The sequence below is a fragment of the Oncorhynchus masou genome, chromosome 10 (assembly GCF_036934945.1).
Source record: "Oncorhynchus masou masou isolate Uvic2021 chromosome 10, UVic_Omas_1.1, whole genome shotgun sequence".
Lineage (NCBI taxonomy): Eukaryota > Metazoa > Chordata > Actinopteri > Salmoniformes > Salmonidae > Oncorhynchus > Oncorhynchus masou.
Window position 1 is genome coordinate 24,312,892 of NC_088221.1, and position 15,119 is coordinate 24,328,010.

Below are 15,119 nucleotides of genomic sequence, written 5' to 3' on the forward strand. Positions count from 1 at the left end.
TTCATTTTTACTTTAAACTTTAACCTGATGACTGATCAGGGCAGAGGGATGTCGGCTAAGTGTCTCTTGTCTGTTTAATGAACAAAATAACAACTATTGATTTCATTTGCATGGCACAGCCATGGGCTGCACAGACTAATAACAAAGTTCACCTCAAAATATGCCATTCTATTCTTTTGAAAATACATTTTATTAGTCTTAGGGCCTGTTTCTTAGGGCCTGAAAAAAACTCATTAATAATGGATAATTTGTCTAGCCAGCTCATATAATATAATATAATAACCAGAACAATCTGACAATGTTTTGAGTAGCCAACTTCTTATTCACCATAACAGGAAAATACAAGGATATTATTTACAAATTAATTACAAGTAGGCTAAGGCAAGCTGCTAACTTCCTGTTTTGAATGTGAAAAAATTAAAGCGGTGGAAGGTCTGAATTTAAACGAAGGAATCTAGAACGTGCAGCTGCCCGGTTACCACGACAACAGTTGCAACAACAGGGTCAAAGTTGATTGTCTCTTGCTCCTTCCTGGTAAAAGCAATGGCTATATAAAAAAGTGAACACTGTCAAGAGAGGTAAAATGAGTTCTGTTTGAAAGAAACATTTCCCAATTGTTTTTACAGCCAACATGCCATGAATTCTACAGTATGTGAAAGAATGAAAACACACACATACACACACACATACACACACACACAATCCACAGGGAGCTTTTCAGGGCAGGAAGAGGTCAGAGCAGCAGCAACACTCTAAACATCGCAAACATATTTAATCCCTTCCTCTCTCTCATTCTCCCTCTCAGTCTCTCTATTCTCCCTTTCTCTTTCACACCTTCTTGAGTCATTCCATCTCATTTCAGCAACCCATGACACCCACCATCTCAGATTGTTCTGAAATTGTGTTTGTAGTTTGAAACAGGTATGATTGGCATTCCTGAAACATTATTTTGTTGAAATTACATTTTATCTCAATTTAATATCATTTATAGGATTCAGATAATAAATAATAAATATAGTACCCGGCATCTGATTTAAGACATTAGGAATCCCCCCAAAACTCTAAAACCAACCACGAACTCCCCACACCCCGCGCCAATCCCACGCCAACAGCCAGTATACAGTATCAGTTCTCTGTGTTTGACCAATAGTATGAAGCTGTGACTTGGCGTTGACTGTTTCTCCATACGATGTAATGTATTCCTTCTCATTATGTTTTTTTCAATGTTATGGTTTCTAATGGTCTTCATTGGTAAAAGTACCAAACACACACTGTATAGTGTTTTGCAATTGTAATGGTATTGGGTTGTGTTGTGTTTAATGTTATATGTCACTAATCACAATACATATAGAGCCAATTCCTGATCATTTTATTGAAAAACATATGACTGCCATGCAGTTCATTATTTCATTAGGGTTGGCACAACCTTTTAGTCCCTGGCCCATTTCTCCATCTAAGTTTTGAGCTTGAAGGAAAGTCTTCATATGAGAATTGCATAGGGATGACCCTCTCAGAGAGCAGCCACTTGTTGGACTAGTCAAGGATAGTTGGGTTGCTCCTGAGTGGTGCAGCGGTCTAAGTCACTGCATTGCAGCGTCACTACAGCCTGGGGTTTGATCCCAGGCCGTGACCGGGAGTCCCAACTGGCCGTGACCGGGAGTCCCATAGGGCGGCGCGCAATTGGTCCAGTGTCGTCCGGTTTAGGGGAGGGGCTTTACTTGGCTCATTGCGCTCTAGCGACTCTTTGTGGCAGGCCAGGTGCCTGCAAGCTGACTCTTGTCGTCAGTTGAACGGTGTTTCCTCTGACACATTGGTTCGGCTTCCGGGTTTAGCAAGCAGGTGTTAAGGAGCACGGCTTGTTGGGTCATGTTTCTGAGGACGCATGACTCAACCTTCGCCTCTCCCGAGCCCGTTGAGGAGTGGCAGCGATGAGACAAGATCACAATTGGATACCATGAAACTGTGAGTAAACAACACAATTTATTTTCATAATGAGAGAGATCTATTGGTGTTCTACCCAAAGTTGCAAAGGAAATGTTGTGATCTAGTTAATAAATGCAAGAGACCAGCAAAATTGATAAAGAATGTGGCGGTATAGCAGGAACAGCAGCATCTAGTGGTCAAAACCTGGTACTTTCACAGTACTTCATGCTAAATAATGCAAGCGACTTCAACGGCAAATTTCTCTGAACATGGAAAAAAAAATCCCCAGATTAACAGGGAATACATCAAATAACATGGAGAAGCAATACGGCAAGCCACAGATACATAGTACTTGTCAAACATAGAGTACTGATACTGTATACTGGTTGTATACTGGTTGTATACTGGTTGTTGGGATGGCTTTGGAATGGGGTCCGTGGGTGGTTTTTGACCTTTTTAAAAATGTATTCCTCGTGTCTTACTCATTGGTAGGAAGAAGTTTGATCCAAATCGAATGTCGGGTACTATATTTATTGCATATTATCTGATTGGTTGAAATCGATTAGCTTAATTTCTCCGAGATCAAATTATATTTCAACAAAATAATGTTTCAGGAATTCTAAACGTATCTTTTACTAACTACAGAAACGATTTCAGAACAATCTGAGATGGTGGGGGTGGAAATCCTCTTTCTTGTGCCTTTTGAGGTGGAACGACCTGCCTCTTGCGGCCTCGATCCACTGTCTCTGTAATTTATCTCACTGTCTCTCCAAGTCCCATTCCAGCCTGTTAAATCTGACACCAGACCTGTTAACACTGAAACCCCAATGACTCCACCACACTCACCTTGTCCTCCAAAGCTGCTCCCAGATCAGTGCTTCCATGCTGGTTGTTGCCGCCGTTCAGCAGCTCTCTCCTCCGCTCCCTCTCTCTTTGGCTGATGTGTTTTGTCTTGCACGGCCGCTTGCCCTTGGGTTTGTCCGTGTCGCTATGACGACGGGGCTTGAGAGAGGCAGTGTCTTTGGTGGGGGGCTCAGGGGGACACTGACCCTCAGTCTTCACCCCCAGCCCTCCTCTCCTAGGCTCCTTGGATCCCCAGTCACATCCTTGCCCCATGAGGGGCCCCTGGGGGGCAGATCTGTCCCTCTGCTGGGTTGAAGGGAGCAGTCCAACTACAGGACAGAGAAAGCAGGAGAGAATGAATACAAGTTTAGAAAAGAAGAGAATGACATTCACTGTGAACTTTATAAAAGAACAGCAGAAAAGGGAGAGAAATAGAAACAAAGAGTCTGAAAACTGATATAGAGACAGAGGAAGAGAAAGAGAGAGACTGAAAGATAGGGGTGTAGAGGTAAAGAGAGAGAGACTGAAGGATAGGGGTGTGGAGGTAAAGAGAGAGAGACTGAAGGATAGGGGTGTGGAGGTAAAGAGAGAGAGACTGAAGGATAGGGGTGTGGAGGTAAAGAGAGAGAGACTGAATGATAGGGGTGCGGAGGTAAAGAGAGAGACTGAAGGATAGGGGTGTGGAGGTAAAGAGAGAGAGACTGAAGGATAGGGGTGTGGAGGTAAAGAGAGAGACTGAAGGACAGGGGTGTGGAGGTAAAGAGAGAGACTGAAGGACAAGGGTGTGGAGGGAAAGAGAGAGAGACTGAAGGATCGGGGTGCGGAGGTAAAGAGAGAGACTGAATGATAGGGGTGTGGAGGTAAAGAGGAGACTGAATGATAGGGGTGTGGAGATAAAGAGAGAGACTGAAGGACAGGGGTGCGGAGGGAAAGAGAGAGACTGAAGGATAGGGGTGCGGAGGTAAAGAAAGAGACTGAAGGATAGGGGTGTGGAGGGAAAGAGAGAGACTGAAGGACAGGGGTGCGGAAGGAAAGAGAGAGAGACTGAAGGATAGGGGTGCGGAGGTAAAGAAAGAGACTGAAGGATCGGGGTGCGGAGGGAAAGAGAGAGACTGAAGGACATGATGAAGGGGGGTGCAGAGGTAAAGAGGAGACTGAAGGACAGGGGTGTGGAGGGAAAGAGAGAGACTGAAGGACAGGGGTGTGGAGGAGAGAGACTGAAGGACAGGGGTGTGGGGTAAAGAGAAAGACTGAAGGAAAGGGGTGTGGAGATAAAGAGAGAGACTGAAGGACGGGTGTGGAGGGAAAGAGAAAGACTGAAGGACAAGGGTGCAGAGGGAAAGAGAGAGACTGAAGGAAGGGGTGCGGAGGGAAAGAGGAGACTGAAGGAGGGTGCAGAGGGAAAGAGAGAGACTGAATGATAGGGGTGCGGAGGGAAAGAGAGAGACTGAAGGATAGGGGTGCGGAGGGAAAGAGAGAGACTGAAGGATAGGGGTGCGGAGGGAAAGAGAGAGACTGAAGGATAGGGGTGCGGAGGCAAGCCCGACTAGCTCTCTACGTCTGCTGATTTATTAATGAGGATGAACATCTCTGTCTGGGAGCGCGCACACATACACACAAACACATTGTAGAGGCACTCTCAGTTTGAGTAATGAGTAAATGCAATTCCCACTGTCTTTTATCAACCTCACACACATAGTGAAGAAGTACCCATTATTGACATTTTAAAAAATATCCTTGAAATTACAATAGCTGGAGGGTGAGGGTGGTTGGCCTACAAGTCTAAATATTTTCTTCCCTGGACACACATATACACATAAACTGTCTCTTAAAGCTTCCCCCAATACACTCACACGTACATACATCAGTCACACCCACACCCGTACACACACACTCACCCGTACACACAGTGGTGGAATATTACGCCTCATTAACCCAGGACAGTGGTTGCCGTAGTGCTGTCATTGAATAGGTGGGAGGAGGGCGACGCTTCACTGTCAATCATACTCTGTGGTTACCACGGAATCATCAAGCCAGCAGGTAATACCCTTTCTTAATCTCCTTATTTAATCCCTCTCTCTTTCTAAGTCTATTCATCTCTCACTTTCTCAGCTGTGGTGTGAGCACGGGGAAAGCCCTCGTTTGACACACTCTCTGTCTTTCTCTCTCTCTTTGTTTCTCTCTCTCTCTCTATTTGACTGGCCTTGAAGGGAAACAGTCATTCATCACACGTTAGTCACACTACACCTGCCCCCATATTTCTAAATGGCATGTCCACGTGCTCTCACTCACTCACTCACTCACTCACTCACTCACTCACTCACTCACTCACTCACTCACTCACACACACACACACACACACACACACACACACACACACACACACACACACACACACACACACACACACACTCACACACACACACACACACACACACACACACACACACACACACACACACACACACACACCTTCCTGCTACGCCAGCATGTCTGTGCCATTCACCAGTTAATCTGACTATTCTCTCATCATTCATTTGTTTGATTGATTTAAAAAAAGTAAAGACTTTCTGTTTTGTTATCTGGTGTTGGTGGGCCATGTTTTACTGATCATCCTCAATCACCATGATCAACAAACATTTTCCTTGAGTGTACTTTTAACGGAGATGAGATTTACTTCAAGATGCATTCACATTGCTTCCACATGTCAAGTGTTTTCAGATCTACACAAGTGCCTCGGGGGGAGGGGTTATTGAGACAGCGGTTAGGGTGTTGGTCATTGGTGCTGGTTACAACACACCTATCTGATCGAAATAAAATAAGTATTTTAACTGAAAGATGGAAATCAGTAGAATTCTCGATAGCTGAGCAGCTACAAGACGACTCTCTAGCATCTTTTTATATATCATGTAGAACAAACGTGTCTCTGATTAGGAATCAGTCACATCGCAGTTCTATCTGGAACATTCCAACATGTTGCCAGAACATGGCCCAGGTGCTGGTGTTGCTTCTAATACAAATATACCTCGGTTGCCATGTTTTCAGAATGTCAGAAATGTGTATATTTACAGTAGCATGTCTTCACTTTCTCACATTTGCCATTTAAGCAGTGATTGTGCCAGTTATACCAAGATAATGCACAACTCAGAGTTCCACCTCCAAGTTTAAATGTGGAAAACAGACAAGTTGCAACAGAATCACTTGTCCTACACGGTATGTGTGGATTTCAAGAAGACAATTCAGAAATGCCCAGCTGCAGTATATGAACGAGCACATACGGAACGTTTTGGAGCGATAGTGGAAATGTGGTTAGAATTTGTGCACAAGGCGTAATCCTACACATTTCCACCTTCTAATGAGAAACTCATTTTATTTAGATCAGGTCTGTTGTAACTGGAGCCAAATCACAGCATCAAAATATATTGCTATGAATGTGACAGTAGGGTAACTCCGCTAGCAGGTCTCAAACCCAAGCCACTAGCACCAATGACAAAATCCCTTACCACTGTACCTATAAGGTATATTATATCCCCCATTGGGCCAGTATATTTATGTCCTGTCCAGAACAAACCCCTCTTCCCTAGGCACTTGCGTAGATCGGAAACAACTTGATACGTTTAACCAATAGGGTGAATGCACTCTGAAGTAAATCTCAGCTCTGTTAAAAGTACACTCAACAAAATATTTGATTGAGGAGTATCATTAAAACAGGTTAATATGGCCCAGCAACATTAGACAACTAGACAGAAAGCCCTTCAATTACTGAAATAAGCAAATAAAATCAATGATGAGAGAATAATCCGATTTATTGATACTGGACACTGACACGGAGATGTAGCAGGAAGATCAGAATAACGTGAACCAAGAGGCTGTGTGTTCAAATCCCAGGTGAGGAAATGTTGAATAATAATGACGGATTAATTGAACATGCACAATGTAATCCTGTGTGTGAAATATCTAAGTAGAAAACACTATCTCCAAAGCACTGTGTGAGTATCCCAAACAGACAAAGGCCTGTGAATGAATCAGTGGTTCACTAATCAGGGCATTGATTGGCTTAGCAACAAGACGTGATGTGTAATGATTTTTTGGGGAGGCACAAAAGTTTTTGCAACACTCCTATAAAAACGTTAGTTAATGACCTAATGATACTCTTAAAGGAACGTTCTCTAACGTTAAGGGAACGTTTGTTGTTAGCTGGTAGAGACTTAACCACAGACACAGCCCCTCTAACACTAAATAACTTCACAAGGCCCCTGGAGCCAGCAGGAAGTGTCCTCCTATGTCACTTCCTGTCCACTCTGCAGGGAAAGCGCCTGAACCCAGGCACGCTAATGTAGAGAGGAAATGACATCACAAAGCACAGGGATATTGAAGGCTAAACCATAGAGAGCCTAGATGAACTTCTGTCTGTGGCTTCGACACTTCTGTCAGAGAGGTGATGTTGAGGAGATACGAAGGACACAACAAAAGATATAGAACAGCTTATTGCACAGTAAACACTGCTCCATAATGTACATAGCAGCATTAAAAGCCCACTACCACTGGCGACAAGGCTACAGGACAACCCCACAGAGTCAATCAGAATCAGACAACTCAGACGGACAGACAGACTACCTCGTTTAGCGTCTCCATTAGCCAGCATCTCTCTGGCCCAGCTCTTTGTGATCTCTGGCTTCTGTGACAGAGGTTTCACTTCCGGATCAACCTTGAACTTCCTGTCCCGAGGGGGCGGGGCATGGGCTGGGCTCCAGGTTGGGGTCGGGGGGAGGGTCCGGGGCAGGAAGGAGGGGCTGTGATGTGATGACCATGTCCTCTCCTCTTTGACCTCTGGCCTCTCGGGGGAGGAAGAGGTGGGCTTGCGGAGGCGGAGCCCCTTCAGCTCGATACACACCTTCAGCTTCCTCACCTCTTCATCATCATCCTCCTCATTAGTAGTAGGAGCCGTAGGTTGCTCACTGCCCCACAGCACGCACGCATCTACTGACCCAGAGAGTGGACGTTAGTGGGGAACACACACACACAATAGGACACATACAGACACAGGAGCGCAACATAAACAGACACACACATGCATGGACACACATACACACATAGAGACAAAAAAGACACAAAGGCAAACATGGTGCCCACTCTCACAAGCTGATGAGCTGTAAAGCCTCATGTAAGCTTCACTTTAAGCATAGGAAAGCCTCTGTGTGTGTGTGTGTGTGTGTGTGTGTGTGTGTGTGTGTGTGTGTGTGTGTGTGTGTGTGTGTGTGTGTGTGTGTGTGTGTGTGTGTGTGTGTGTGTGTGTGTGTGTGTGTGTGTGTGTGTGTGAGAGACAGACAGAGAGAGAGAAAGGGAGAGAGGGGGGAAGGAGAGAGGAGTGGGGGGGGGTTCTCAAATGCCCCAGGGAGGACTAGCCCTCTCGCCTGCCAGCACTGGGAGAGCGAGTGCAACCACATGCCAAAAGAAAAGGGGGAAAAGAACAGAAACCCAAACACACAAGGGAAGAAAGAAAGGATCTGAAAAGAAAAGAGCAGCTTTGAAGAAGGTGGCAGAGGAACGGCGCAGCTGAAAGAAAAGAGAGAATGGCTGTCCTACTCCCTCCCTTCTCCCCACTCAAAGACAGGATTAAACACTCCTCTCTCTCCTCTTGTGCATCCTCTCTCTCGCTCTCTATCTTCGCTAAACTGGCTGCCACACAGAGAGAAGGATGGGACAGAGAGAAAGAGAAATGAAGTACAGTAGTTGTGGGAGGAAAAGGTGAGAGGGTTGGAACAGACAGAGGGGTGAAAGGAAGAGGGAACAGAAATGGGAGGGGAGAGAGAGCCAGACAGAGCAAGAGAGATTGAACATCTACGGTGATGAGGCAAAGAGAGAGGGGTGAGAGGAGGGACTGAGAGAGAGAGCGGTGAGAGGAGGGACCGAGAGAGAGCGGTGAGAGGAGGGACAGAGAGAGAGGGATGAGAGGAGGGACAGAGAGAGAGGGATGAGAGGAGGGACAGAGAGAGAGGGGTGAGAGGAGGGACCGAGAGAGAGTGGTGAGAGGAGGGAGGGATGAGAGGAGGGACAGAGAGGAGGGATGAGGGATGGAGGAGGGACAGAGGGAGAGAGAGAGAGGAGGGACGGTGAGAGGAGGGACCGGTGAGAGGAGAGACCGAGTGGTGAGAGGAGGGACCGAGAGAGAGCTGTGAGAGGAGGGACCGAGAGAGAGCGGTGAGAGGAGGGACCGAGAGAGAGCGGTGAGAGGAGGGAGGAGAGGGACAGAGGGGAGAGAGGGTGAGAGGGAGGGACGGTGAGAGGAGGGACAGAGGGATGAGAGGAGGGACAGAGAGAGAGGGATGAGAGAAGGGACAGAGAGAGAGCGGTGAGAGGAGGGAGGGATGAGAGGAGGGACAGAGAGCGGTGAGGAGGGACCGAGAGAGAGCGGTGAGAGGAGGGACCGGAGGGACCGAGGGAGAGGAGGGACAGAGAGAGCGGTGAGAGGAGGGACCGAGAGAGAGCGGTGAGAGGAGGGACCGAGAGAGAGCGGTGAGAGGAGGGACAGAGAGAGAGCGGTGAGAGGAGGGACAGAGAGAGAGGCCTGAGAGAGAGACAGCTGAGATCAAAAGGATGAGATGGAGAGAAAGGGCTGTAAAGAGCCAGATTGACACAAGTCGATAACTGAAAACTACATCCTCCACACTCACCTGAAGTCGTTCTGGCCTTCTCTGAGCTCTTTTCTCCTTCCTCCTCTCCCTTCTGTAGGCTGTGTATGTGTTTCCTAATGGGTACCATGCCCTGCCCACCCTTCTCCTGGGGGTGCTGGTCTGCCAGTGCCAGGACTGGGGGTGAACATCGCCAACCCTCACCCTCTCTGGCACCATCTCTAGCCCCCTCCCAGGCCTCCTGCCCTGGGTACAGGCTCTCCCTCTGGCCCCCACACCTCTGGAGGACTGGGACTCTGTTGTTCCCATAGTCTTGCCTTCCACCTAGACCAGGGAGGAAGATCAAGAGAGGAGAGAGAAAGAGAAGGGCTGTTAAACAGCAGCCAACGTTTATTCTCTTCTAAAGACAGACTATAAAACTTTGATGGGGTATAGAGTGTCAGTAGAGTGTCAGTGGAGCTGAAAGTCTAACCGTTCACACCGACACTCCCACTATGGGAAAGAGAGAGAGAGACAGAGGGAGGGAGGGAGGGAGGGAGGGAGGGAGGGAGGGAGGGAGGGAGCAAGAGGAAGCCAGGATTTTTTTTATTTAGGACAAAAACACTCCTTTTTCTCCCTCTCTCCTCCCCCATCCACCCCCTGCCATGACCCTGCCACGCCCTTCCCACACAGAGCGTGACGCTCGCTCTCCCTTTCTCTCCCTCTCTCTGCCATAATTAGGCTCCCACGTCAGTCCAGGGCTCGCTTCAATACACAGCTCGGCTCCCCGCCAACACAAGTACCCCCCCCCTTCCCCCTCCTCTCTCTCTTTCCCTCCCTCGCACTCTCTCCTTCTCTTTCTCTGGCACAATCTCTATTCCTTTCTAGCTCCCATTCCTCTGTACCATTCGCTTTCCCTCACTAACTATTCATCTTCCCTCTCTATAACTTGCCTTGAATCACCGCTCAGCTCTCCCCTCACTCACTGGATCTCATCCTCCCCTCCCCCTTTATTGCCTTGAATCACCCCTCAGCTCTCCCCTCACTCACTGGATCTCATCCTCCCCTCCCCCTTTATTGCCTTGAATCACCCCTCAGCTCTCCCCTCACTCACTGGATCTCATCCTCCCCCTCCCCCTGCCTTGAATTCAGCTCTCCCCTCACTCACTGGAATCCCCCCTTTATTGCCTTGAATCACCCCTCAGCTCTCCCCTCACTCACTGGATCTCATCCTCCCCTCCCCCTTTATTGCCTTGAATCACCCCTCAGCTCTCCCCTCACTCACTGGATCTCATCCTCCCCTCCCCCTTTATTGCCTTGAATCACCCCTCAGCTCTCCCCTCACTCACTGGATCTCATCCTCCCCTCCCCCTTTATTGCCTTGAATCACCCCTCAGCTCTCCCCCCTCACTGGACTCACTGGATCTCATCCTCACTGGATCCCCTCCCCCTTTATTGCCTTGAATCACCCCTCAGCTCTCCCCTCACTCACTGGATCTCATCCTCCCCTCCCCCTTTATTGCCTTGAATCACCCCTCAGCTCTCCCCTCACTCACTGGATCTCATCCTCCCCTCCCCCTTTATTGCCTTGAATCACCCCTCAGCTCTCCCCTCACTCACTGGATCTCATCCTCCCCTCCCCCTTTATTGCCTTGAATCACCCCTCAGCTCTCCCCTCCTCACTGGATCTCATCCTCCCCTCCCCCTTTATTGCCTTGAATCACCCCTCAGCTCTCCCCTCACTCACTGGATCTCATCCTACACTCCCCTTTTATCCTCTCTCTACACAGATAAGCACAAAATGCTCCTTAAAAATAAGACTCTCTCCACGTCTCTCTTTCTCTCACTGTGTGTGTGTGTGTGTGTATGTGTGTTGTGAACAAACCCTGCCTAGCTGAGTGCTGTAAGTTTGCGTGTGTGTGCCTGTGTGCGTGTGTGTGTGTGTGTGTGTGTGTGTGTGCGCGTGTGTGCGTGCGTGCGTGTGTGTGTGTGTGTGTGTGTGTGTGTGTGTGTGTGTGTGTGTGTGTGTGTGTGTGTGTGTGTGTGTGTGTGTGTGTGTGTGTGTGTGTGTGTGTGTGTGCATTGGGTTACTCACCCTCCCTCTCTCCCTGCCTGGCGGTGTGTTGGCAGTGTTCCCACTCTCTTTCTCTCCGCTGGCGGTCTGCCAACTCCTGTCCTGCTACCGCTGCCGACGCAGACACACACACACCCCCGCACTCCTTCTCCTTCAGCTCCAGCTCCGAGAACCGCATCATCGCCCGCTAAACACACACACACACGACATACACAGAGAGACACACACAGAGAAAACAGCCATGAAACCCACTAACCGTCTGGCCTCTGCCGCACACACCTCTCTAAACCTCAATCTGGGCTGAACGACTACCGAAGCAAACAACAAGATCACATTGTGTCAAAAAAGGAGGCCAAAACAAAACAGAACAAAGAGAGAGATAAATGAACAAGCACATCCAGACATGGTTAGGTTAGACTAGTGCAGTCAGCCACGGTGAGTCCATGCGATTGCTCTGAGGCTCTAGTTCCTGCCATCTCCCTTCCTGAAACATGAACACAGCTAGGAAACACATACGGCTAGCCCTGAGGCTCACAGAGAGAGAGAAGGGGAAAGAGAGAAAAAGAAAGGGAGGGGGAGAGAGAAGGAGTACGCAGTGCAGAGCAGGTGAGGAAAAGACCGAACGAAAGATAGTGCAGAGAAAGAGAAAGAGGGAGCAGAACGAGGGTAGAAGGGGAGAGAAAGTGTGTGTGAGGGGTAGAGTGAGATAGAGAAATGTAAAGAACTGACCTCCCAGTTAGCTGCAGGGCGACTTATATTACTCTCCTCTCGTGATATGACTTCCATCTAAGCAATTAGAACGGGGGCTCAATATATCTGTCCATCATTTCATGTAGGTATTGTATGTTAAAATGTTTTTCTCCACATGTCTTTCCACCCCACCCCAGCCACAGTCCCACCAAGCACACACACACACACACACACACACACACACACACACACACACACACACACACACACACGCACGCACGCACGCACGCACGCACGCACACACACACACACACACCGTCAAATCAAACCAGTGAACCCATCAATAATCACATTAATAAACTGTCAAACCCTTGTTTTCTGAACTGAAATTATATATTTTTTTCAACAAGAAAGGCAATACAATTATTATTTGTAAATGTATTAAGATGATAGCCAACGTCCAGAAATCTAGCATTTGATAGCTTTGTGTTCCAGCCCTGTATGAGCAAGCATCACAATTAAAGACAAACCAGATGGTTCAAAGGCATGTTTACAACATATGGGTAGACGGGTGGAACCAACCAGTAACATAAATGTGCCTCGGCCCTATGCAGATACATCATCAGAGGAGTGTGTGTCTAGCCAGAAATGGTAAACACCTGTGTTTTTTATGTAATGTAACTACACCCACTGGTCTTTAGTAGGTAGAAAAGTAGATGATCAATCAATAATGCAGCCAAGTGGAATGGGTTCAATCATGCAGCACTGAATCAGTGTGTGTGTATATGGCGTGTGTGTGTGTGTGTTCTCATGTGTTCAATATGTGTGAGTGAGAAGCTAGGCACTAATAGCCATTGGGGGAGGGGTGTGTGACCTTGCACAAGGCCGGGGTGGGTGTGGGGTGGTTGGAAGGGTGGAGGGGGCTGCTTAATCAACAAGGGACCCCATCCACCCACCTTCCAGCCCCTCTGGGTCACCTTGGGGTTAAGCACAGCAAGAGGCAGGGTGAACCATGAGGTTACCACTGTCACAATGTGAAGTCCAGCAACACGTGCCTTTGACCCCCCCACCCCACCCCCCCACCCACCACACACACGCACACACACTCTCATTCTCTTTCTCCTGGAGCAAGATGCACAGAGCAGGGCACGCTAACAACTTCACCAATGTCGCCTAGACAACTCACAGGGCTAGGTTAACCTTTGAACAGGCCTTGTACTAAATCACTGACTGTCAACAGGCTTCAAATGTCCTCTCATAAACTCAGAGGCAACAGCTAAGGGCTGGGATAAGTCTATAACCCTGGACTAACTGTCACCCCAGTTCAGATATGGGAAGCAGGTATCTAAGACATCATATAGTCTTTCCAAAATACAAGGACCCGCTATGACCCCCTAGAATGAGTGGCAGAATTGACCAGAGTAGAGGGTTTGATTCCTGCATGGAACACATTGGAACTGAAATGTAAACTGTGAAAGGTTTAAGATAAATGAGTCATGTTTATCATCACATCCACAGCCCGCCACCCTAACCCACCTACGGCCGCAGTTCTCTCAACTCACCTGCAGGGCGCGCTGTTCCCGACTCAGCTTGCTAGAGTCTGCATACAGCTCGGTTGTGACACATTTGATGCGGTCGCCGACGTAGCCTGAAGAGTTAGCGATCCTCTTGGTCAGACTGGTCCTCCGTGAGCCTCTTCGTCCACCCTCTTCGTCCTCATCCCCCTCTCCATGTGACTCCTCTGTGTCTTCAACGCTCCCTCCTTCTCTTTCTCTTTCCTTCCCCAGGTCCATGTAGCGATGGATGGGGTGGGAGGAGGATCGTCTGTCCATCTCTTCTCTCTCCTCTCTAGACGTGCGGTCGCCAGGCATGCGGCCACTATCGCCAGTTGTGCGGTCTACTGCGGTGCGGTCACAATCGCCAAGAGTCCAGTCTCTCGTCTTGCGGTCCCCAGATGTGCGGGCACAGCGCAGGGTGCTTTTGGCCTGCTCCCCCTGGTCCCTTGGGTCTGGGGAAGGGCTCTGGCCCTCACGGCTCTCCTCGGCCCGTGTAACCAGTCCTGGAGAGCCCTGAAGTGGGCTAGAGGCCACACCCGGACAGCCCGTCTCCTGGAGGGGCCTGGGTCTCATACAGAGGGTCTCTGGTTGTCTGTCTGTGTGGGTAGTTCTCAGGGTGGAGCTTGGGCTGGGGTGGTGATGAAGATGATGATGATGATGCAGTTGGTGTTCTGGCTCTCGCTCCACTTCCCTCGTGCTTTTGTCGCCATGGCCACACTGGTGTTGGTTGCCCCTGGTGATGGGAACAATGACAGGGAGTGGCGGCTTGTTGGCGGCCGGCGTGGACTCTCCATCTGTGTCGGAGTGTACGAGGTCAATGCAGACGATTCTATCTTTGGAAGGGATACTGGTGCTGGACGAGGAGAGGGGTCTGGGCTGGCTCACTCCCCACTCCCCTGCATCTTTATTGCGCTTCACATGGGACCCCTCCCCTGTCTCCACATCACTCCGGCCCCTGTGGGACCCACCCAAATCCTCTTTGAGTCCCCTAGGTTTGTCCTGGCCACGGGACTTGGGCCGCTGATCTGCCCGCTCCAGGGCTTTAGAGTCTGGGTGTGTGTGCATCAGAGGGTGGGTCATCTCCTGGGAGTTGTACGTGAGGTACTCCCCAGCGTAGCTGTGGTATGGTAAGGTCTGTTTGGCTGCCAGGTGGGAGGGGTACAGGCTGTTACTGCCAAGCAGGATGGGGGGAGGGTAGGCAGGGCCCTTCCCTGGCAGAGGGAGAGAGTGGAGGGCCATGCCGTCGGGTACAGAGTAGTGCAGGTATCGGTTGGCGTACACCATGCTGTGAGGTAGGTAGGCCTCGCTCTGGGGCAGGTAGAGGTGGCTGGGAGGGTGCCCATTGGAATTCTCTAGACACGGACGTTTATTATATGGAGACACCTCCCGGGATGTCTCAGCCCTCTTGGTGGCTTTGGGGGC

General features: G+C 49.1%; 1 protein-coding gene across 1 annotated transcript in view; it reads right to left on the reverse strand.

Annotated features, from left to right (window-relative positions):
- LOC135547375 (BCL-6 corepressor-like) overlaps positions 1-15,119 on the reverse strand; it is a 65,238-nt gene that overhangs the window by 24,794 nt on the left and 25,325 nt on the right. The window contains 6 exon segments of the mRNA XM_064976352.1: positions 2,770-3,095; positions 7,384-7,746; positions 9,441-9,722; positions 11,473-11,638; positions 12,181-12,237; positions 13,704-15,118. Of these exon segments, the coding sequence (XP_064832424.1) occupies positions 2,770-3,095; positions 7,384-7,746; positions 9,441-9,722; positions 11,473-11,638; positions 12,181-12,237; positions 13,704-15,118 (2,609 nt within the window).